Raw genomic sequence first — 25,585 nt, 5'->3', positions numbered from 1 at the left:
CAACTGATAGACTACATGGAATTGGCAGAAATGACTGGCAGAATCCGAGACCTGGGAGAAGAGCAAACGGAAGAGGACTGGAAGAAATTTAAAGACTACCTGCAAAAACATTGCAAGATATTTGAATGTTAAAATGATGCAGGATATAAAGACAATATGGCATTAGTGACATAGCTGAAAGGAATATGTGAAAATGTTTCATGAGAAAGAAGGATGAAAAGTTAGAATAACATTATGTCAAACTTAAACAAAAGGTTATAAGGGGAAAAATTGGAGACATAATAGTTGAAAGGTATAATAGATAGATAGATAGATAGATAGATAGATTCTTTATTGTCATTACACAAGTGCAACATTGCACAAGTGCAACAAAATTGGATGCCATCCCTTAAAAAACAACAAAAGCAAAACAACAACAACAACCAAACAAACCACATTCCAGCCACACCCACACCCATCAAACTCCCAGGTCACACTATCGAGTTACAGCATTCAAAAAGGCCACAGCTCTTGGATAGAAACTATTTTTCAGTCTATTTGTCCTTGACTTGATGTTTCTATATCTCCTGCCAGAAGGCAGTAGTGCAAACAGACTGTATCCCGGGTGAGATGAATCCTGCAGGATGTTGTTTGCTTTCCTAAGACAACGGGAACCGTACAGTTCTTCCAAAGATGGGAGAGGATGACCAATAATCCTTTGGGCTGTGGTTATGACCTTCTGGAGCACCTTCCTCTCCCTAGCTGTACAACTGGAGAACCAAGCACAAATACAGTATGTGAGAATGCTCTCTATGGAGCCTCGGTAGAAGGACACCAGCAGTCTCTCACTCAGATTGTTCTTCTTTAAAAGTCTGAGGAAATAAATTCTCTGCTGGGCCTTCTTCACCAGAGCAGTGGTATTTGCGCTCCAAGTCATGCCCTGATCGATAGTCACTCCCAAAAACCTGAATTCCGCCACCCTCTCCACCCGTTCCCCGTTGATATACAAGGGCTGAATGTCCGCCTTTTTTTCCCTGTAATCCACCACCAATTCCTTGGTCTTAGCCGTATTAAGAGCCAGATTGTTCTCTCCACACCAAACACAGAGCCGCTCCACCTCGTCCCGATAGGCGGACTCATCCCCTCCTGAAATGAGCCCCACCACCGTAGTGTCATCAGCAAACTTGATGATTTTGTTGCTGGAATAGATGGCTGTACAGTCATACGTATAGAGAGTATAGAGCAGGGGACTCAACACACAACCCTGTGGTGAGCCGGTGTTAAGGCTAAGGGCTTTGGACATATGTGACCCTACTCTAACCCTCTGAGAACGTTCTGACAAAAAATCCAAAACCCAGAGACAGGTGGAGTTGGAGAGTCCAATCGCCTCTAGCTTGGACACCAGTCTATGGGGGAGGATAGTGTTAAAAGCAGAGCTAAAATCCACAAACAGCAGCCTCACATAACTCCCCGGCTGCTCCAGATGGGACAGAGCAGCATGGAGAGTGGTGGTGATAGCGTCTTCTGTGGATCTATTTGCCCTGTATGCAAACTGGTAGTTGTCAAAAGTTGATGGAAGACAGGAAATAATGTGACGGCGCACCAGTTTCTCAAAACACTTCAGAATAATACAGAATAAGATCTGAAAAAAGGTTAGGCATTGCTGAATATGCTTGTGTAAAAAGGGAACACAGAAAAGGGAGATGTGAGGAAGTCAGGAAAGAAGGATATGAAAATAATGGGTAAGAAACTGGATATATAGGTTTCTTTTTAGGTCTAATTTTTTTTGTTTTTCTGTTTTTTATGTTTCGTGCTGTATTCCTCTGTTTTTGCTTGCTTGATTGATTGTGATGGTGTGTTTTTTTCTATTCTTTCTTCTTCTTTTTTGGTCTTGAGTGTGAGGTTTGTTGTATTGTTTGAAAACTGCAATAAATATCTTTAAAAAAACAAAACAAATTGTTTCTTTTGAAGTTCTTGCAGCTAGTGGCGCGGATCAGGGACGGCGTCCAGGAGTGCCGAAATCCCACAGGAGGGCTTTGTGCCAATGCCCCCATCCCCACAAATTTGGGGGTGGTATAGGGCACAGCAGGCAAGGGCTGTCCCCCCCACAATCCTGGGGGGGTTAAGGAGGCTAATTACCTCCATCATAGCCTCCAAATTACCTCGTTTGGGTCGGAGGGATGTTATTGTCAGCCATCTTCCAATGCGCCCCCTAGTGCCCCCCCCTTGGGAACAGATTTCCATCTTTTGGCAGCAAAAAACCCAGTTTTGTTGTGCTCCACAAACGGAGCAATAGACCATTTACATTTGCACATAACTTCTCCCCATTCCCCCGGGAGAAAACCTTGGGAAATGTAGTTTGGGAATTGTAGCTCTGTGGTGGATAAAATACATTTCCCGGGAGATTTGGGGGGAGGAAGGATGCCATGGTCTTAAAATATATTTATGACCTTAGTTATAATCGAAGCAGGCCTATTGAAATTTGGAAAAAAAAAAGGCCTGCCCCAAGGAATCCTGGGAACTGTAGTCTCTCTAGGTTGCAGGGAACTGTCATTCTGTGTGGGGCGAACTACAGTTCCCACAATCCTTTGGGGGAGACGCATCCTCTTAAAGTTACCTCAGTGTGGCCGAAGCCCATTGGTGAGGTGAAAATGCACTCTGCACACCCTCAGAGGTGCTCTTATTTATTCATAGTAGGGCCTTTGATAAGTAAGTGCTTTGGGTGCTTGGACTTTGGCTGCTTCCCTGCCATTACCGAGATGAGATCATTCTCTTTCTCTCAGTCTCACCTACGGCCGATCATTTTCCCGCCCATTTTTCTTTCCCGCCCATCCACCGCTCCCCTCCCCACGCGCATGCGCCGCTCTTTCCCGTCTCGAAACCAAACTCCCTCCGGTCGGCTCTCGCGAGATTTCCCTTTCTCCGCCTCTCCCCCCCCCCCCCAGGACCCTGCCGTACGTTCCATGGACCACTCTGCGGCGCGCACGCGCCCGTTCGGGTATAGACGCCTAACCAATCAAAGCAAGCTGTGGGCGGGGGAAAGAAAAAGGAAAAAGGGTAGGCGTTGCGACCTCAAACGCAGCAGCCAATCCCGTTGGCGGGCACCATCCTGCGCGTGCGCTGCCCAACCGAACCGACCAATGGGGCCCGGGGGGGGCGCTGGGCGCTCGCCCAATCGGAGGAGAGGGCTCGCGGAGCTCGCCCAATGGGGCGTGGGCGTTGGTGGGGCGGCCGTCCCTCTCCTCTTTGGCCACGCCCCTCCTCCTCCTCCCCCCTCCCACCCCAGCTCGGCGTTCCCCTGAAGGGCCGGGCTTGGGAGCGCAGGTAGGCCTCACGCGCAGCCTCGGCCTCGCGTAGCTCGCCGAGCCGGGGGATGACGACGGCGACGCCGCGACTGAGGCGAGGCCCTCGCTGAGGAAGAAGGCCGCCGCCGCCGCCGCCGCCGCCATGCCGGCCAAGAGGAAGCTGGTGCCGCCGGCCCTCAACATCACCCCGACCATCGCCGAAGGGCCCAGCCCCACAGGCGGGGAGGGCGACGGCTCCGAGTGAGTGCGGGGCGGGGGCGGGGAGGGAAGCGGGAGGGGTCTCCGGGGGGGCGGAGGCCTTTGGAAGGGGGGCTGGGAGGCGGAAGGGGGCGAGGGGAGGTCTAGGAAAGGGAAGGCAGGGCGTGGGGGGGGGAGGGGGTGTTAGACTGAATTATTATTATTATTATTAAGGCAGGGGGTGGGGGTGTTAGACTGAATTATTATTATTATTAAAGCAGGGGGTGGGGGTGTTAGACTGAATTATTATTATTATTATTATTAAAGCAGGGGGTGGGGGTGTTAGACTGAATTATTATTATTATTATTAAAGCAGGGGGTGGGGGTGTTAGACTGAATTATTATTATTATTATTATTATTATTATTATTAAAGCAGGGGGTGGGGGTGTTAGACTGAATTATTATTATTATTATTATTAAAGCAGGGGGTGGGGGTGTTAGACTGAATTATTATTATTAAGGCAGGGGGAGGGGGTGTTAAACTGAATTATTATTATTAAGGCAGGGAGGTGTTAGACTGAATTATTATTAAGGCAGGGAGGTGTTAGACTGAATTATTATTATTATTATTATTAAGGCAGGGGGAGGGGGTGTTAGACTGAATTATTATTATTATTAAGGCAGGGGGAGGGAGTGTTATACTGAATTATTATTATTAAGGCAGGGGGGTGTTAGACTGAACTATTATTCTTATTATTACTAAGGCAGGGGGAGGGGGTGTTAGACTGAATTATTATTAAGGCAGGGGGGTGTTAGACTGAATTATTATTATTATTATTATTATTATTATTAAGGCAGGGGGAGGGGGTGTTAGACTGAATTATTATTATTATTAAGGCAGGGGGAGGGGTGTTAGACTGAATTATTATTATTAAGGCAGGGAGGTGTTATACTGAATTATTATTATTAAGGCAGGGGAGGGGGTGTTAGACTGAATTATTATTATTATTAAGGCAGGGGAGGGGGTGTTAGACTGAATTATTATTATTATTAAGGCAGGGGGAGGGGGTGTTAGACTGAATTATTATTATTAAGGCATGGGAGGGGGTGTATGATTGAATTATTATTAAGGCACGGTGTGGGGGTGCATGACTAAATTATTATTAAGGCATGGTGTGGGGGGAGGGGTGTATGACTGAATTATTAAGGCAGGGGGGTGTATGACTGAATTATTATTATTAAGGCACGGTGTATGGGAGGAGGGGGTGTATGACTGAATTATTATTAAGACAGGGGCAGGGGGTATTAGCCTGAATTATTATTATTGATATTATTATTAAGGCAGGCTGTGTGGGGGGCAGGGGTGTTAGACTGAATTATTAATAGTATCATTAGTAATAATAATAATAATAATAGCTTGTGGGATGCTCTTCCCAGGGATGTTGCTTGCATATATTTAGGTGCCAGCCAAAAACTTTCCTCTTCATTCCTGTGTTGCAGGGGCTTGGGCTTGGTTGACCCTTCCAACTCTACAGTTCTAGGATTCTCCCACAACCTTTGGCTCATTAAATCATCTGTTTAAAGTGGTTGGGGGTTTTGGGGGGGTAATTGTTTTTGTTACAGTGGTGCCCCGCAAGACGAACGCCTCGCAAGACGGAAAACCCGCTAGACGAAAGGGTTTTCCGTTTTGGAGGCGCTTCGCAAAACGAATTTCCCTATGGGCTTGCTTCGCACGACGAAAATGTCTTGCAAGTTCCTGCGGGTTTTTCCCCCTTCCCCCCCCCTTTTCCTAAGCCGCTAAGCTGCTTATCAGCTGATCGCTAAAAGCCACTAATAGCGCTAATCCGCTAAGCTGTCAATGGGCTTGCTTCGCAAGACGAAAAAACCGCAAGACGAAGAGCCTCACAGAACGGATTAATTTCGTCTTGGGAGGCACCACTGTATTTGCTAGGTTGTGTGTGTGTGTGTGTGTGTGTGTATAATAGGGCCTCCTGCTGCTGCTGCTGCCGTGCCGCCGGAGCATGATTTCTGTTCTCAACCTGAAGCAAAGTTCTTAACCTGAGGTACTATTTCTGGGTTAGCGGAGTCTGTAACCTGAAGTGTATGTAACCCGAGGTACCACTGTAAATAATAATAATTGCCCACCCTTCCCCCGTAAGGTCTCAGGGCAGGTTGCAGCAAGTGAAAAGCATAATGCTTCCACGAAAACACACAACGTTACACAAGGTGTTGTGTTTTGTTTAAAAAGTGGCTTGCGATCGTGAGAAGAAATATATATAAATATATATAAAATACATATAAAAGTAGGGGCGTGGGGATGCAGAGGCGGTCTAGGAAAGGGAATAAAGGGTGTGGGGGGCGTTAGACCGAGGGAGGAAGGGTGGGCGCTTGTGGGAATAATTAATATTATTATCTGCCCTTCCCTTTAAGGTCCTGGGGCTGGTTACAGCAACTAAAAGACAGCACTAAGATGAAAAGCACAATGTTGCACAATGTTTTAAAACAACATAGCAATCTCAGAAAGAAGGCATGTCGTTATAAATACGTACCTCAGGTGCCAAAAGCTGGGTCAGAAGAGGTGAGGCTTCAGCATTTCCCGAAAACGATGTCATTATGATTACTTGCTGAATTTGTTGGCCCACTGTGACTTACAACCAAACAGACAACCACCACTGCTGTCCCCTGCCACATAGATTGATTGATTGATTAATAAATAATTGAATTGAATTTCTGTATCTGAGAATCATGTTAAAACCGAGAGGGGAAAGTAAAATAATAATAATAATAATAATAATAATAATAATAATAATAATAATAATAATAATAGTAATAGTTATTATCCCCAACCTTTTCTCTGACAGGGAACTCAAGGCAGCTTACAGATAAAAATAAGAACAACTACAGTGAAGTTGCCACACGCCCCTCAAGAGTTGCACAACTTGGGAGGGGTTTCCACAGAAAATGCCATCTCCTGCCTGTTGCCACCACCTTGAGCTTCTGAGGGCAGAGGAGTAATCAAGGGGGCACCCTCTGCCAGTCTTAGGACCCAATAGGTCTGTAGGGATGGAGGCGGTTTTTCAAGTATTTGAGGAGTTTAGGTCTTCAGACACTGCTTAATGGCCTGGTGTGTTTGTGTTTATGTTTTTAAATGTGTTGTTGTAAGTTGCTTGTAGGCCTTTGGGTCCCAAACTCTAGGTATTTTTTTTTTTAATTTACGGATTGCTTTTTTACTGAGGTAACTCAAAGCGACTGACATTATGTAAGCAAACAGACATGCACATTAAAGCTAGCACAATACAAAAACATCTACAAGACCATCCCTATTGTTCAAAGGCAGGGTTGAAACATCTCACCCACTCAAGGAGGCCAAAGACCTGGCAAAAAAGAAATGTTTTTTCACCTTGCACCTAAAGCTATGTCATGATGGCACCAGGCAGGCATCCCTGGGGAGAGCGTTCCATAAGTGGGGAGCCACCAATGAAAAGTCCCCATTCTGTTGTTGTGCTCCAGACCTCCTAAGGAAGGGAGCACTGGAAGAAGGGCCTCAGATGAGAATCGCAAGGTCCAGGTCAGTTCATATGGGGAGAGCTACTGGAGCATTGAGCTCCAATAGTATTAGTATTATCAGTGGGTTGCATGCAACTAAGTCCTACTCAGGGGAGACCCGTTGAAATGAACAAACCTAAGGTAGCCCATGCCTATTATTTTCAATGGGTCTACTCTGAGTAGGGCTGTCACTGGATACAATAACAATACTTTATTAAGGTAGGCAGCTGGAAAGGAGAAGTATGTCTCTTAAGAGCATGTGACTTTAAAGGGGGATTCCATTTATGGAAGGAAGAAGGAGATCTGGGCAGGTGTGGATGAAGGGGGCTTTGACTGAAAGGTTGCAATTTCATTTACTGCAAAGTGACTCTTCTTAGTAGTGCACATAAAATTACAAAAAAAGATGAATTATACAAAGCACTTTTATTTTATTTTTACCGTTAAGGGTGTTATTCTTACTGAGCTAGATGTTGAATAATGGAGCAGGAAGAGCAGCTGGGAGCATTAACACATGTGAAGGGGATCCATGTGGGCAGGTGGTCTGGAAAGGGACATCAACGATTGGAGGGGCTTGAGATGGGATTGTTGTTATTAGTGGTGTTGGGATGGCTGTGGAACGTAAGAGGAGACGATTAAGGAGCAGGTGTAACTAGAAGAGACAGGGGAAAATATCTATATGTGGGGGTTGGAGGGAAACTTTTTGTTAGTAGCATTGATAATACAGTCATACTTCGGGTTACAACACAAGGTGTTGTGTGTTTCCGGGTTGCGCACCGTGTCGAACCCGGAAGTACTGAAATGGGTTACTTCCGGGTTTCGGCGCATGCCCAGAAGCGCTAAATCGCGCTTTACACATGCGCAGAATCGTGACCTGCGCGTGCACAGGTGCGGCACTGTGGGTTGCGAACGCTGTAGGTTGGGAACGTGCCTCCCGCACAGATCACGTTCGCAACCCGAGCACCCACTGTAGGTTGAGATGGGTCTTAAAGTGTTACTATATATGAGGGTGGGGGAAAGCAGGTGAGGCAATGAACTGGGGAGAGAGAGGTATGTGCTATATTCAGTTGGACTTATTCCCAAGTAAGTGTGTATAGGATCGCAGCCTTAAAGAGGAATCCATATATGGAAGAGACCAGGGTTTGGTTGAATGATGATTGGCGTTTAAAGGGCACCTATTCTTAGTGCCACTGGTGTTGAAATGGCATGCGTTCCTGAATAGTTTTGGGGGTGGGTTGCATGTTAACAGAACTGAGGCAGAAGGGAAGGCAGTGAATGGAGGGAGGGGAGCTGAAAGAGGTTTTCTTTATGAGAGTTTATATCATTCCAGTCAAGCATCCTCTCTGATCCATGTCTCCCAGGTCACAATGGGTCAGGGCGTCTGGTTGTTAAACCAGAAGGTTGGTGGTTTGTGCCCAGCCAGGATTCCTGCATTGCATTGGACTGGAAGGCCCTGGGGGGGGGGGCGTCCCTTCCAACGCTACAGTTCCCTGATTAAACGTTTGAAGGAGCAAATTCACATAGAATCATAGAGTTGGAAGAGACCCCAAGGGCCATCGAGTCCAACCCCCTGCCAAGCAGGAAACACCATCAGAGCACTCCTGACATATGGTTGTCAAGCCTCTGCTTCAAGACCTCCAAAGAAGGAGACTCCACCACACTCCTTGGCAGCAAATTCCACTGTCAAACAGCTCTTACTGTCAGGAAGTTCTTCCTAATGTTGAGGTGGAATCTTCTTTCTTGTAGTTTGGATCCATTGCTCCGTGTCCGCTTCTCTGGAGCAGCAGAAAACAACCTTTCTCCTTCCTCTATGTGACATCCTTTTATATATTCGAACATGGCTATCATATCCCCCCTTAACCTCCTCTTCTCCAGGCTCCCTTAGCCCTTCCTCCCTTAGCCCTTCCTCATAAGGCATCGTTTCCAGGCCTTTGACCATTTTGGTTGCCCTCCTCTGGACACGTTCCAGTTTGTCAGTGTCCTTCTTGAACTGTGGTGCCCAGAACTGGACACAGTACTCCAGGTGAGGTCTGACCAGAGCAGAATACAGTGGCACTATTACTTCCCTTGATCTAGATGCTATACTCCTATTGATGCAGCCCAGAATTGCATTGGCTTTTTTAGCTGCCGCGTCACACTGTTGGCTCATGTCAAGTTTGTGGTCAACCAAGACTCCTAGATCCTTTTCACATGTACTGCTCTCAAGCCAGGTGTCACCCATCTTGTATTTGTGCCTCTCATTTTTTATTTGCCCAAGTGCAATACTTTACATTTCTCCCTGTCAAAATTCATCTGGTTTGTTTTGGCCCAGTTCTCTAATCTGTCAAGGTCATTTTGAAGTGTGATCCTGTCCTCTGGGGTGTTAGCCACCCCTCCCAGTTTGGTGTCATCTGCAAATTTGATCAGGATGCCCTTGAGTCCATCATCCAAGTCATCCACATGAGGAAGAAAGTCTGGGGAAGAGAATGGATTGGTAGTGTTGGCTAAGAGAGGGCAGGAGCTCCATCGTTCAATCCCCAGTATCCCCAAGTGAGGCTGGGAATGTCCCCTGCCTGAAATTCTGGAGAGCCTCCGTCAGTGGCTGCAGGCAAAAACTGAGCAATGGTATGACCTAGTTGTAAGGTAGTTTCTCAGGAAAGGTTGTGGTTAAAAGGGTGTCATGGAGTTCATTTGTAGAGGTGTAGAGAGATGTGTGAGAGGCCCGGTATAGCCCTCTGGGAAGGGTGTCTCATATTGAAGAGGGAGTGGTGTTTAAGGAGAGCTGGATAGATGGGTACCTTGCAGGGATGGGGTTAGAAGGTAACACAGTGGGGAGTGCTGAGAATTAAGGTAATGTAACGCTTAAACCAGCAAGTCTTTTATGTAAGTTGCAAGAGGACATGAAAAATGTACAGGAACAGATAACTTAAGAGCAAATGACTAGGATCCACTGGGAGTCTGGCTTGAAATGTACTGTCTACTTCTTAATTTCTCCATTCTTCCTTTGGCAGATGGGCAGAGGGGGTTTATTTGAATTTTAAGATGGATTTACTGCCTTTCTACTCTCTTAAAAGTCCACCAGGACATTTTGCATCCATGCTGTATCTATTTTACAGTTTTAACAGCCAGCAGTAGCGAAGCCAAAATAATAGTTGCACCCTGCTCTGGAATAGAAAGGCTTTCTTAACAATGTAATTTCACACATTCTTGCTTAGAAGTGTGTCTCACTCAGTGTTAGAAACTAGCCAGGCACATTTTGTGACTGGCATGAGTCCAATTGCGACCACGTGGAGGTCTCTGGATGCCAGGTTGGCAACTGGGGAAAGCAACATGTGCTTTAGAGAAGGCTCTGAAATATTTTCCTTGAGGCTTGAATTTGTTGTACTTTCGATGGTTTTATTTGATGTTTTACTGGACGTGGGTGGCGCTGCGGGTTAAACCACAGAGCCTAGGACTTGCCAATCAGAAGCTTGGTGGTTTGAATCCCCGCGATGGGGTGAGCTCCCATTGCTCTGTCCCTGCTCCTGCCAACCTAGCAGTTCAAAAGCACGTCAAAGTGCAAGTAGATAAATAGGTACCACTCTGGCGGGAAGGTAAATGGCGTTTCCGTGCGCTGCTCTGGTTCTCCAGAAGCGGCTTAGTCATGCTGGCCACATGACCCGGAAGCTTTATGTCAGCTCCCTCAGCCAATAAAGCGAGATGAGTGCCGCAACCCCAGAGCTGGTCACGACTGGACCTAATGGTCAGGGGTCCCTTTACCTTTACAACCACTTTAAGATTTGTTCTGTAAAATATAAAGCGATATAGAAATGAAATTAACAACAACAAATAACTTCATTGTAAAAGCAAAAAAAGCGACTAGACATTCCATTGTGGCGACCGTAACCTAGGTTTAAAGTGCCGTTTGGTGATTAGAGTATCGAGTTTCTGACACTGGTCCTCTGTATTTAGTGGTGTTTGCTCTGAGGACATGGTTCAGTGGTAGAGCACATGCTTTGTATGTTGAGTATCCTGGGTACTACACCTGATCCTTCCAGGTAGGAATAGGAAATATTACCACGGAGAGCTGCTGCCAGTTGATGTAGAATACATTGTAGAGCCTTATTTTATTTGTTTACTATTTCTTAAATTTCTATTCCACCCTTCATCCAAGGAGCAAAGGGCAGTTAAAAGGCCATAGGTGGTTTAATTAATCAAACGCCTGGGAGAAAAGGACTATTTTTGCCTCGCGCCTAAAGATACGTAATGAAGGTGCTTGGTGAGCTTCCCTAGAAAGAGCCGCCACCGCCACCGCCCCCTTTTGTGGAGGAGGCACGTGACGAAGGGCCTCAGATGGTGGTCACAGGGTCTGCTCCCATCATACCTGACCATTGGCCATGCTGACTAAGGTTGATGGAATTTGGAGTGCAGCAAGATCTGGAGGGCCACAGGTTCCCAGCCCTGGGTTAAACAAGTACTGTATCAGCTAGATCAGGCATAGGCAACCGCGGCCCTCCAGACGTTTTGGGACTACAGTTCCCATCATCCCTGACCACTGGTCCTGTTAGCTAGGGATCATGGGAGTTGTAGTCCCAAGAAACATCTAGAGCAGTGTTTCCCAACCTTGTGCCTCCAGCTGTTTTTGAACTACAACTCCCATCATCCCTGACTAGCAAGACCAGTGGCAAGGGATGATGGGAATTGTAGTCCAAAAACAGCTGGAGGCACAAGGTTGGGAAACACTGATCTAGAGGGCCGAGGTTGTCTATGCCTGAGCTAGATGGACCTGTGACCTGACTCATTGTAAGAGAGCTTCGTATGTTCTTAGGATTTCAGTTTAAAATTGTTAATTTTTTTTTTAGAAGCTCACTGGAGTAAGTTGCCAGAATGAGCGACCTTAGGGAGAAGGGCACAGCAATAGAAAAGGCCTTGCTTTTCATCTGCTATAGCTTGTCATTGGAAAACAGTTCAGGACTTCTCTGTAGACCAGTGGTACCAAACCTTATGCAGAATTGCACTGAAAAAAATACTCGTCCATTTAAACTGCTTAGGGGTCAAGTATTGCTGGGCTCCGTTTATATCATCTGGAAGGTCGGCGGTTAAGAGGTCCTTTACCTTTTTACATCTTTATTGAACATCTATCAAAAAACATCCTTACAGTGACCATAAAGAGTATGTTGGTAGATATGGATGATGTTAACTTCTGGCTTGAGACCTTTGGACTTTCTGTTGGTAATAGCATCTTTTGTGCATATCTTAAAAGGTCTTGGGCTGTGAAAAAGATCCCATTTGTAGTATGTTTTTACCTGGTTAATTTATTTGTTTTATTGTGATATGGCAGGCATTTAATCACAATGAAAATGAAGGAAAAGCCCTGCTTTTCATAATTTACAGCTACCCTGATAACTTACAGTTCATCTAAGAGGTAGATGTATTGTTACCAATAGCATTTCTCAGTTTATCCCTCTCTGTTGTTATTTCCCCCAGCGATTACTACCTGAAATGACAGGTGTTGGCTATCCAGCAGCTTTGGGTGGAATGCTGTTCAAAGAGAGCCATATATGGGGCTCAACTAGGCGTGTTGAGGCAAATAACATTTTGTGGAGAAGAGGCTAGGCCTGTTAAGCTAATATCACTGGAGTGAGGAAGGGCAACTGAAGGTGATTTAGAAGAAAATGCTGTCAAAGAAATGAATTGGGCAGGGTTGAGTCGGGTCGGGTCAAGAACTGGGAAGGGGAGAAGTCTCTATATGATGCTGTAAGACTGTGTATGGAAGCAGTTGGTTGGGAAGGTGGTGGGGTAGAGAAGGGATGCATAATAAAGATATGGGGAGGGGGATGAGGCAAGGAATGGGGTTGTTGTTGTTTAGTTGTGTCCGACTCTTCGTGACCCCCCTGGACCAGAACACGCCAGGCACTCCTGTCTTCCACTGCCTCCCGCAATTTGTTCAAACTCATGTTAGTAGCTTCAAGAACACTGTCCTACCATCTCGTCCTCTGTCGTCCCCTTCTCCTTGCACCCTCCATCTTTCCCAACATCAGGGTCTTTTCCAGGGAGTCTTCTCTTCTCATGAGGTGGCCAAAGTATTGGAACCTCAGCTTCAGGATCTGTCATTCCAGTGAGCACTCAGGGCTGATTTCCTTAAGAATGGATATGATCTTGTTGCAGTCCATGGGACTCTCAGGAGTCTCCTCCAGCACCATAATTCAAAAGCATCCATTCTTCGGTGATCAGCCTTCTTTATGGTCCAGCTCTCACTTCCATACATCACTACTGGGAAAACCATAGCTTTAACTATACGGACCTTTGTCGGCAAGGTGATGTCTCTGCTTTTTAAGATGCTGTCTAGGTTTGTCATTGCTGTTCTCCCAAGGAGTAGGCGTCTTTTAATTTCGTGGCTGCTGTCACCATCTGCAGTGATCATGGAGCCCAAGAAAGTAAAATCTCTCACTACCTCCATTTCTTCCCCTTCTATTTGCCAGGAGGCGATGGTCCCAGTGGCCATGATCTTCGTTTTTTTTATGTTGAGCTTCAGATCATATTTTGCGCTCTTTTCTTTCACCCTCATTAAGAGGTTTTTTAATTATTCCTCACTTTCTGCCATCCAAGTTGTGTCATCTGCATATCTGAGGTTGTTGATATTTCTTCCGGCAATCTTAATTCCGGTTTGGGATTCATCCAGTCCAGCCTTTCGCATGATGAAATGGGAATGGGGTAGAGGAAGTCAAAAAGTGAGTTGAAGGCAAGGGCCATAGCACAGAGGTAGAGCATCTCTGCCTTGCATGCAGAAGGTCCTGGGTTCAGGCTTCAGGTAGGGCTGAAATCCTATGCTGCGTCTACCAGACAGGACAATACTGAGCCTTATTGACCAATAGTCTGACTCAGTACAAGGTAGCTTTATAGGTTCCTAAAGAGGATTATGTGGGAAATGCTTGTCTAGAGAGTTGTCATGAGTGTGATGAAGGGTTCGCTTTGGCAGAGGGGCTGGGTACACTGAAGAGGGTTGCCTTGGAGCGAGAATTGTTTCTAGGGATCCAAATGTAGGCTTTGCATACTGACTTCAGAGAATCAGATTTTGCGGGGGAGGCAGTTGGTGTGGAGAGTGAGATCTGATCAGGAAGCCCAGACAATGGAGTTGAGGGCTGCTTCTTAGAAAGAATAAATTCGACCTGTGCAGAAGAGCTGCTGCTGCTGCTGCTGCTATGGGAATGTCAGAATGCACCCTTAATGCACAAAACACACAAGGAGGGTGTACTGGAGAGTAAGGCTCAACTGGCAGCAGTTGGGCAAGAAAAGGGGGGTAAAAGGCGCTCTCTCCAAAGCAGCTTTCCTTCACCACAATGGGTAACGTAGGATCGCCTTTACACCTTCATGCCATTGTTAGAGAGTGGGTTGCAACTCAGCACACTTAGCTGGAGAGAGATCACTGAGTTTCCTTACATGTTGTTCTTGCTAGATAAGCCCCTTCAGGAATACTACCAAATAAGTTGATAGTGCTTCAGTTTCCTAGGAGTCAGCACTGAATAGTTAGAAGCCAATCTCACATAGTGAAAATCCCTAGACTCTGGCATCACAGTTTTGAGGGTCGTGACAACGTAAGAGTGATTTGCCATAGAATCATAGAGTTGGAAGAGACCCCAAGGGCCATCGAGTCCAACCCCCTGCCAAGCAGGAAACGCCATCAGAGCACTCCTGACATATGGTTGTCAAGCCTCTGCTTAAAGACCTCCAAAGAAGGAGACTCCACCACACTCCTTGGCAGCAAATTCCACTGTCGAACAGCTCTTACTGTCAGGAAGTTCTTCCTAATGTTTAGGTGGAATCTTCTTTCTTGTAGTTTGGATCCATTGCTCCGTGTCCGCTTCTCTGGAGCAGCAGAAAACAACCTTTCTCCCTCCCTCCCTCCTCTATGTGACATCCTTTTATATATTTGAACATGGCTATCATATCACCCCTTAACCTCCTCTTCTCCAGGCTAAACATGCCCAGCTCCCTTAGCCGTTCCTCATAAGGCATCATTTCCAGGCCTTTGACCATTTTGGTTGCCCTCCTCTGGACACCTTCCAGTTTGTCAGTGTCCTTCTTGGTAGTTTATGTGCCCAGGGGATTAATCTATGGCCAGCAAATAGTCTCACTTCTCAGGCTTTGGTAGAAGCAGCGGGACAGACTGGGAATCCTGGGAGACTCAATGGTTTCCTCCCATCTTTCCTTTAAGAGCACATCTTGTTGACCTCCAGAAGAAACTGGAAGAACTGGAACTGGATGAGCAGCAGAAGAAACGGTTGGAGGCTTTTCTCACCCAGAAGGCCAAAGTTGGAGAGCTGAAAGATGACGATTTCGAGAGGATTTCTGAGTTGGGAGCCGGTAATGGTGGAGTGGTCACCAAAGTACAACACAAACCCTCAGGGCTAATCATGGCACGGAAGGTGAGGAGGAGGAGGGTGACGTCTCATCCTATGTGACCAAATGTTTGGGGGCATCTGCAGAGGTGGCAAGAAACAGTTGAGCCATAACCAGTAAACCTATGATGAGATTCTGTGGGGGCGAGCCAAATCTAGCCACCTCATTTAATGTACAGTGGTACTTTGGTTTAAGGAGGGACGCAGGTGGCACTGTGGGTTAAACCACAGAGCCTAGGACTTGCCGATCAGAAGGTTGGCGGTTCGAATCCCCGCAACGCGGTGAGCTCCCGTTGCTCGGTCCCTGCTCCTGCCAACCTAGCAGTTCGAAAGCACGCCAGTGCAAGTAGATAAATAGGTACCACTCGGGCTGGAAGGTAAACGGTGTTTCCGTGCACTGCTCTGGTTCGCCAGAAGCGGCTTAGTCATGCTGGCCACATGACCCGGAAGCTGTACGCCAGCTCCCTCGGCCAGTAAAGCGAGATGAGCCCCGCAACCCCAGAGCTGTCCACGACTGGACCTAATGGTCAGGGGTCCCTTTACCTTTACCTTGGTTTAAGAACAGCTTAGTTTATAAACAACTTGGATTAAGGATGCTGCAGACCTGGAAGTAGGTGTTTTGGTTTGTGAACTTTGCCTTGGAAGCAGAACATGTTGAGTGTGTTCCATTTGTAAACTGAGTAGCCCGCTGCTATGGGAAAGCATGCCTTGAATGCTTTAGTTTAAGAACGGACTTCCAGAACGGATTAAGTTCGTAAACCAAGGAACCACTGTATCAAAGCTTCTGGGCTAGCTTGCAAAAGATTTGAATTTATATCTTTCTAGTGTCATTAATCGGTTCGTTTGTTCGTTGTACAGCCCCCCCATCAGTGGAGCACATATAAGCCTCCCCCCTGCCCCGTTATGCCCCTGTTCTGCCTCCTTCCAGGTCCAAAAGGACCATGTGCCAGCATTTGTGTGTCAGTTGGATTCACCTGTAATGGTCGCTACCTATATATATATTGCATCCCCCCCCCCATGAGCTTGCCAGGGTAGCATACAATGGTTCGCCCTCCTGGAGTTAGTCTTCTCAGCAATCTCATGGAATATGTTTGGCTGAGATAAGAGTGAGTGGCTCACTTCATAGCTGAGTGGGGACTTGAACGCAGACCTGGCCTGACACTTCAACTTGTTGTCCTGTTTTCTTTTACACACACACACCTGTCTCTAAATTCAGGTAGGTAGCCGTGTTGGTCTGATGCAGTCAAAATAAATAATAAATTGTCCAGTAGCACCTTAGAGACCAACTAAGTTTGTTCTGGGTATAACATGCACACAAAAGCTCATATCCAGAACAAATTTAGTTGGTCTCTAAGGTGCTACTGGACAATTTTTTTATTTACCTGCCTCTGAAAATTGCCATGACACATTTGGTGCAGTACAGCCAATACACTTTTTTTGCCATCAGTCCTCCTTCACTTCGTTGGCTTTCCGCCCTTGGTGAACCATTCCTGAAACAACTTATAGTTTCCCCCTCTTCTTCCCACGGTTTGCAATTGGTGATGTTCAGCTGTCTAAAAAAAGGGGCTGGACTTTCTCTTTAAAGTGCCTTTAGGTGGCAGTACGGAAATACCGTATTTTTCGCTCTATAAGACGCACTTTTCCCCTCCTGAAAAGTAAGGGGAAATGTGTGTGCATCTTATGGAGTGAATGCAGGTGGGAGGCTCTGCTCAGCGCTCCTTTTAAAGAGCCGTGTGGAGCGTGTGTGCGGCTCTTGGGGGCTTTTCCCTCCTCGGGGAAAAGCCCCCAAGAGCTGCACACACGCTCCACGCACTCTTTAAGGGGAGCGCAGCTCTTGGGGGAGCCTTAGCCGCATGCAGCCTCTCCTGGGCAGGGGGAGCCTTCATCCCGCTTCCCAGGAGAGACTGCGTACCGCTATCCCATAAGCCAGGACAGTAAGTGGGATCACAGAGCTGCGATCCCGCTTGCTGTCCTGGCTTCTGGGATTCAGAATATTTGTTTTCTTGTTTTCCTCCTCCAAAAACTAGGTGCGTCTTACAGAGCAAAAAACACGGTAGTTCTTGGTGCATCCTTTTATCCCCTTCGTTCCTTCATTCCCCGCCCCCTCCCTTTTCTCCCCACAGCTGATTCACCTGGAGATCAAGCCTGCCATCCGAAACCAGATAATCCGCGAGCTCCAGGTGCTTCACGAGTGTAACTCTCCGTACATTGTGGGTTTCTATGGCGCCTTCTACAGCGATGGGGAGATAAGCATCTGTATGGAGCATATGGTAAGTCAGTGTTGTTGTTCTCTCCCACCTTCTTAAGCAAGGCAGATACCCTGTTCAGCACCAGTCAGAGCATCAACCTCTGACTGTAGCTAATCCTTCCATCTAGGACACGCAGAAGCAGCATAACGTTCTTGAACTGAATGTGTAGCAATTCTTGTGCTTTCTTCTGGGTTTCTGCATGTGCTGCTTGTTGCGTGCCTGGCACTCCATGTCTTAAAAAAAATTCTGCTAATTACACAGTGGCGTAGCGTGGGGGGTGCAGGGGGGGCCGGCCGCACCGGGCGCAACATCTGGGGGGGCACTCGCAGCTCTCTGCCCCTACCGGGCTCACTCTCTCTCACTGCAGTGCTGGCTGTGCGAATCCGATCCGAGCCGACGGGTCGCCGCCCACTGTGGAGGGGGTGGGTGCCAGCCGTGCGGTGCGGAGAGAGAGCGAGGGACTATCTGGGGGAGGGACAGTGCAGCGGCCGCCCAGCGCAGCGCTGAGCGCGGGAGAGAACCACACCAGACCAGACCAGGCAGCAGCAAGAAGAAGCTGGCAGCGGCGACAGGTTAGGGGTTAGGGGGCGCAAATTACTTGCCTTGCCCCGGGTGCTGACAACCCACGCTACGCCACTGTAATTACATAACCCCGAAGATGTTCATAGTGCTTGGGGGGGGGGGAATTAAAATCCTAGCTGCCAGCACCAGGTTATTTTTCTAGAAGCAAGCCTTGCGCAGAATGAAGAGAATGTCTCTGATTCGCAGAGACCAGCAGTAACCTTCGGTGGCTAAATAGCGGCCAGTGTGTTTTCCAGTCTTGACTCTTGCTTATACAGTGGTACCTCGCAAGACGAATGCCTCGTAAGACGAAAAACTCGCAAGACGAAAGAGTTTTTCGTTTTTTGAGTTGCTTCACAAGACGAATTTCCCTATGGGCTTGCTTCGCAAGACGAAAACGTCTTGCAAGTTTTTTCCCCTTTTCTTAAAACCGTTAATACCCAGGGAATCTGTGCTTCGCAAGACAAAAAATTTGCAAGACGAAAAAACTTGCGAGGTACCACTGTACCTGTAACCAGGTTCTTTCGCCATTTGATCAAGCCATATCTCCCCCCTTCTCGTAATGGTGTAATTTACTGCTGCAGCGCAAACATCCTGAACTTCTCAATTCTTCCCTACCCCCGTTGTACTTTTCTGCTTGTTCTGGAACCGGTGGCCCATGTTCTGGTAGGCCTTGAGCCATCCTCTCAAGTCTTCATAGTGGCCTAGAATTAATTAGGTAAACGGACCCCTGACCATTAGTTCCAGTCGTGACCGACTCTGGGGTTGCGGCGCTCATCTCGCTTTACTGGCCGAGGGAGCCGGCGTACAGCTTCCGGGTCATGTGGCCAGCATGACTAAGCCGCTTCTGGCGAACCAGGGCAGCGCAAGGAAACGCGGTTTACCTTCCTGCCGGAGTGGTACCTATTTATCTACTTGCACTTTAACGTGCTTTCGAACTGCTAGGTTGGCAGGAGCAGGGACCGAGCAACAGGAGCTCACCCCGTCGCGGGGATTCGAACCGCCGACCTTCTGATCGGCAAGTCCTAGGCTCTGTGGTTTAACCCACAGCACCACCCGCGTCCCATAATTAATTAGACGTGGAAAATAACGATAAGTTTTTCTTGTTTCTGAGCCTTTCAACGTTATCCATATGCATGCACATGCCTAATGAAGATGATTTGGAAACGGCCATCGATGCCGCCCTGGGCTCTTTTGGGAGGCAGGGTAGGGTGTAAATTGCAAGTATTACTATTATTATTAGTAGTAATAGTAATAATAAATAAGATGAGATTAAATTGGCTACCTGTAAGTTTCCGGGCTCAACCCAAGGAGTTGAATTTTACCTTAAAGGTCTTGGAAACCTTGTGGGAGTGGCTATTCTCATATGAACCTCCCTGACGCTTAAGGTCAGCTGGGGAGGCCCTGATTCAAGTTCCAGCTTGTTCAGAGACCAGATCAGTTTCTGCAAGAAGTGGCGTCTCCTCAAATTGCCGTTTCAGAGGTTTGGTATGCACTTCTGTGGGCTGTATTTGTGATCTATCGATGCATTCTGCAGGCAAGAGCGAACTTTACCTTGTCATCTTTTTTTGTGAGGGCCCTCTGCTACATTCTCTCTCTCTCTCTCTCTCTCAGATTGTGCATTTTTAGCTTTGCTTCATTTTAAGAATCGTAACACAGCAGAGATTTGTATAATGTAATGTATGCTGTGGGCAAGGTGGATAAAATAGAATGTTTGAGAACCGCCCCGGCTTGCTTACAGGTCTCCAGTGTTGTGAGGCATTGATTTAGTGGATGGCAAAGGACGCCGGTGCTTTATTTTATTTTCTTAAGATACGTGTCAATCAAAATAATAGCCAAGATGGCTTACTCATACACATATATGGATACACAGGCGGCTTTCTTTTAATGATAAGCAGAACTAAGAGCAGCTATGAAACAAAGGTTAAAATTAGTCCCTCCATTCTGTTATGGTCTGTGTGTGTGGTCTGGGAGCTGCACAGCCAGGGGAAAAAACAATGCTATCCAGGGTTGTAAAGACTGCAGAGAGAATAATTGGGTGCACTCTTCCCACCTTAGATCAAATTTATGCTGTTAGGTGCCATAAGAAAGCGGCAGAGATAGCGCAGGATAGTACGCACCCCGGAAATGATCTCTTTCAGCTTCTGCCTTCTGGAAGAAGGTATAGGGTTATAAAGGCCAGGACTAGCCGCCTGAGAAACAGTTTCTACGCAAATTGCAATTCTGGTTCTAAACGCAGCATAAGGGGTCTCCATAGTATAGTGTATTTTAAAATGGGGTTTCAGATTTTTTAGGTGGTTTTATAGTATAGTTGAAGGGACGCGGGTGGCGCTGTGGGTAAAACCACAGTGCCTAGGACTTGCCGATCGTATGGTCGGCGGTTCGAATCCCCGCGGCGGGGCGAGCTCCCGTCTTTCGGTCCCAGCTCCTGCCCACCTAGCAGTTCGAAAGCACCCTAAAGTGCAAGTAGATAAATAGGTACCGCTTTATAGCGGGAAGGCAAACGGCGTTTCCGTGTGCTGCGCTGGTGCAGACTCGCCAGAGCAGCGATGTCACTCTGGCCATGTGACCCGGAAGTGTCTGCGGACGGCGCCGGCTCCTGGCCTCTAGAGTGAGATGAGCGCACAACCCTAGAGTCGGACACGACTGGCCCGTACGGGCAGGGGTACCTTTACCAGTATAGTATAGTATAGTATAGTATAGTATAGTATAGTATAGCATAGCATAGCATAGCATAGCATAGCGTATTTTAAAATGGATTTCAGAGTTTTTAGGGGTTTTTGAATATTTTATGTAGTTTTTCAATTTCATTGTTCTGTATGGGACAATGACAATAAAGATATCGTATAAGAGAAAGAGAGAGAAACAGAGAAGCAGTTTTATTTGGCTTGTAATGAGGTAACTCGCGTGCCAGGCAAATATGCTTAGGGTGGATATTCTGTACTCGGAAATGCCACAGCAGAAAAAAGCAGCACCCTTGTTCCTGCCAGCCACTTGCCTATCCTGAAGGTGAGGTCAGAGCCTTTACAAATAAAGTTCTTGCAGTGGACCTTGAGAGATGTTGACCAGTGGTGTCAACCGTAAGGCAAGTGCAGATCTAGCGCAGGATCTGGCAGCGAGGGGGGGGGGTCATCTCCCTATTGCATTGGTTCCTTTTACATAGTTTACGGCAGCTGCTGCCATTTGGTGACTTGTTTGGTGGTCATTGGTATGCTGTGAATTCTGCATTTTGCCAAATTTAAGTGACACAGAAATAATATGCTGCCTGAGCCACAATGGGCAACTGTTATTAGTAGCAATGGTATTAGCAGCAATAGCAGCAACAGCATTTAGTATAAAATAGCAAACAGATTCATACAGAACACCAACAATTCATGGAATACACACACACACACACACATATACAGAGAGAGAGAGAGAGAGAGAGAGAGAGAGATGCAAAAACAACCCCCCTTAACAACCACAGGAAGTTTTAGGGGCATGCTAAAACTAAAGCAGGGACGCGGGTGGTGCTGTGGACTTGCTGATCAGAAGGTCGGCGGTTCAAATCCCCATGACGGGGTGAGCTCCGGTTGCTCGGTCCCTGCACCTGCCAGCCTAGCAGTTCGAAAGCACATCAGAGTGCAAGTAGATAAATAGGTACTGCTCCGGCGGGAAGGTAAACGGCGTTTCCGTGCGCTGCTCTGGTTCGCCAGAAGCGGCTTAGTCCTGCTGGCCACATGACCTGGAAGCTGTACACCGGCTCCCTCGGCCAATAAAGCGAGATGAGCGCCGCAACCCCAGAGTCGGTCACGACTGGACCTAATGGTCAGGGGTCCCTTTACCTTTACCTTTAATTGCAGAACTAACTCGGCTCAGCCTGGGAAGCAAGGTCAGCTTTTCCCTGTTGTTGAAAAGATGCCAACAAATGTGGCAAGTAGGGAGTCACAATTGAAAATGTCCTTTCCCTTGTCACTGCACGAAAAAAGGTGTCAGAAGCCCCCCCCCCCCCTTCCTGAGGAAGCCAAAAATGATATTACTGATTCGAGGTATTAAAATGCTTGAGAAGAGAAGTTTCAATTGGCAGTAAAATTTGGTTGCGGCTGCGGAGTACGTACACCCTGTACCTTTGCACCATGCCTGTGTCTGGGAAAGAGATGGGTTAGCACTCTGCCTCCATACAGGAATGCCTGGGTTGTGCGGGGTGTGAACTGTGGTTGTGGCTAATATCTTACTTTGTGTCAGCTGGTCTCTTTTCCTCTGAGTTTAGGATGGAGGATCCCTAGATCAGGTTTTGAAAGAAGCCAAGAGAATTCCTGAGGATATCTTGGGGAAAGTCAGCATAGCGGTGAGTATGCTGCTGCCTTCCTCTTTAAAAAAAGAAAAGCTTGCTTAAAGAAAATAGGCTCAGCTTGGTTCAATAGAATGCTTGGAAATGGATTTGTTTCCCGGTAGACTGGCCACAGAAATCAACATTCTCTGGCGGAAATGACCGGCAGGATCCGAGATCAGGGAGAAGAGTCAGTGAAAAAGACTGGAAGAAATTTAAAGACTATTTACAGAAACATTGCAAAATTAATGAATTTTAGAATAATGTTGGATCGGAACTAAGTGGTTTCTAGCTGTAATAGGTTAAAAGAGTATGAAAAAATGGGTTTATACAAGTAAAAATTTAAGATTGTAATAATTTAAAAATAAGATTTGGGTAGCGTAAAGAGGGAAAGAAATTGTTGAATTAATAATTTGATTTGGAATACAAAAAAGGGAGGTATGAGGAGGTCCGAGAAACAAGTAAATGAAAAATGATGTGATGGAAAGATTGATTGTTTTTAACAATTTTTATTTTGTATTCTTTCTTTTTTTTGTAATGTAAAAACCTTAATAAAAATTTTATATATAAAAAAAAGAAATCAACATTCTCTTCTGAGGGCCAGTTGCCAGTGGTGGGCAGAGCCAATAGCAAGGGAAGTATTTTTAGAGTTCAAGGGCACATTCCAGCAAGGCAAAAACACAAGGGTGCAAAACAGAGAGAGTTCTGAGGGCTGTGCCTGGCCCCTGGGTTTGAAGTTCCCCGCCTTAGGAGCACTCTCTCTCCCCACATTAGTGGGTAAAATGGGGAAATACAGTCGTACCTTGGAAGTCAAACAGAATCTGTTCTGGTAGTCTGTTTGACTTCCAAAACGTTTGGAAACCAAAGTGCGGCTTCTGATTGGCTGCAGGAAGCTCCTGCAGCCAATCGGAAGCCACGTTGGACGTTCGGCTTCCCAAAATTGTTCGCAAACCGGAACAGCACCACCCGTTCAGGAGCCAAAATGTTCGAGAACTAAGCCGTTCAAAAACCAAGGTACAACTGTATTAGCAGCTCAATTCTGAGGAAGTAGAGAAGGATAACAATTCTTTTCCCCCCTTGCTTACGGGGTGTCTAAAAAATAACCAGTTGCCTTCGTACTTCTTCTCTAAATGAAAGGCGTTGCATGAATTATTTTAACAATAATTATTAACCACTTTTCAGGAACAAAGGTTCATCGAGTTTGTCGGCTGCTCTTCCTTACCTTAAAACTCTTGTGATGGTTTTAAGGGCTCCCTCCTTTAACATGGAAGAGAACTTCCCCAAATGGAGGGGTGGAAATTGCCTTTATCAAATGTCAAGGTTAGGCCCATTTGATGGACATGACTAATTTGGCTCCATTAATTTCAATGGGTCTATTCTGAGTGTCAGTCTATCATGTGTATTAGGCGACCAAATGCAGGTTATAGTCAAAGGAGAACAAAAAATGGGCAATGATGGATGAAAAAGCAGGGCAACTGTTGAGGTAGCAAGACCCAAGCATAGATCTACAATGGGGGCTCAGAGAAACGCACCGTATTTTTTGCTCTATAAGACGCACCAGACCACAAGACGCACCTAGTTTTTGGAGGAGGAAAACAAGAAAAAAAACATTCTGAATCTCAGAGGCCAGAACAGCAAGAAGGATCTCTGCGCAGTGAAAGCAGCAATCCCTCTTGCTGTTCTGGCTTCTGTGATAGCTGTGCAGCCTGCATTCGCTCCATAAGACGCACACACATTTCCCCTTACTTTTTAGGAGGGGAAAAGTGAGTCTTATAGAGCAAAAAATACGGTAAGTTCCCATGAAAGGTTCTGGCCCAAACAGAATGAAATTGAGAGGGGAGGAATGGGGAAGGAGCAAGAGCATCAAATACGTCTGCCCCCTCAAGCCCCACTCGAAATTTTGGAGTGGGGACCTGAACATAATTGGATCTGGTTATTTCTGGACCAGCCAGTATGGTGAGAGGAAACCAGTCAGCCCACGGAGGAGGAAATGGTGGTACGGCCTCCCTTCCTCTTTTGCAATCCGTTGCATTGGCCAAAACTTGGCAGCCTTTGTCTTCCTTGATCCAGAAGAGCCTGATTTCCACCCTGCAAAGCCTTCAGCTTTCCAAATCCTCATGGTGCCCTGACCTTTTCCCCTTCTCCTCTCTTCTCCTCTCCCCCGCCCCATCACCAGGTTCTGCGAGGATTGGCTTACTTACGAGAGAAGCACCAGATCATGCACAGAGGTGAGTGAGCAGCTGGAACACAGGGAAAGCTCTGCGAGGGTCTTTTGTGCCAAGGGAAACCCAGATTCCACAAGCTCAGTGGACATACGTAGACTTGGTTTCAACACTTACTGTGCTTTGAGGCATTGACTTTGCAAACCACTGTTTCTGGATCTCCATTTCGGCTTGAGTCGGGCTTGGAACAACGAAGCAAGCGCCGTCGTGCCAGAACATGCCAAGGATTCCTTGGTTACATCCCACTTGCTCTCTACGATTAACAGACAGGAGGGTAACTGAATTCCACATTCATTTGGACATCAGGAATAACAGGGCCTCAACTGAGTCCTGGGAGCGAGTTTGGGAAGGGTGGATGCTAAGCTGTTTTGCTCCAGCCATATGTGTGATTCAAACAACACCAGTACTACCATGAGTGTTGGGTTGAGGTTACAGTTGCCAGGAGGTCATACTGATTGGCAGCATCTCTCAAAGGCCTCTCTCCCACTCCTGCCACTTTCCATGCTGAGTTGTTGGGCGTTTATCTTTGAAAAGGCCCTGGTTGCTTTGCAGGACTTCAGTGCTTCCAAAATTCAATCAGACACAGCCTTCCTAGATGTGCTACTGCCCTCCAGGTGTTATCAGACTCCAACTTCCATCAACCCTAGCTAACTTTCCCAGTGGACAGAGATGATGGTAGAGTAGTCTGACAACATATGGAGAACCCCAGGTTGAAGAAAATTGTTGAATAGCCATGATGGCTAGGAAACTGCATTCATTCATTCATTTTCATTCAAAACAGAAAGCTGAATGCTTTAAGGGTATGTAGAACCTTCACTAAGGGCCCCCCATTGCTTGAATTGCACACACTCTGACATTTCCCCTCCTCTCAGTCTTTTCTCT

General features: G+C 46.7%; 1 protein-coding gene across 1 annotated transcript in view; it reads left to right on the top strand.

Annotated features, from left to right (window-relative positions):
- The first annotated feature begins 3,259 nt into the window (after positions 1-3,259).
- MAP2K2 (mitogen-activated protein kinase kinase 2) overlaps positions 3,260-25,585 on the top strand; it is a 41,281-nt gene continuing 18,955 nt past the window's right edge. The window contains exons 1-5 of the mRNA XM_081895742.1: positions 3,260-3,524; positions 15,179-15,389; positions 17,486-17,632; positions 22,422-22,499; positions 24,658-24,709. Coding sequence (XP_081751868.1) covers positions 3,427-3,524; positions 15,179-15,389; positions 17,486-17,632; positions 22,422-22,499; positions 24,658-24,709 — 586 coding nt within the window. The 5' untranslated portion in view covers positions 3,260-3,426. The remainder of the gene's footprint in view (positions 3,525-15,178; positions 15,390-17,485; positions 17,633-22,421; positions 22,500-24,657; positions 24,710-25,585) is intronic.

The sequence above is a fragment of the Podarcis melisellensis genome (assembly GCF_964234715.1).
Source record: "Podarcis melisellensis genome assembly, chromosome: 18".
NCBI lineage: Eukaryota > Metazoa > Chordata > Lepidosauria > Squamata > Lacertidae > Podarcis > Podarcis melisellensis.
Note: the sequence above shows the minus strand (reverse complement) of the source record. Positions and strands in the feature narration are given on the sequence as shown.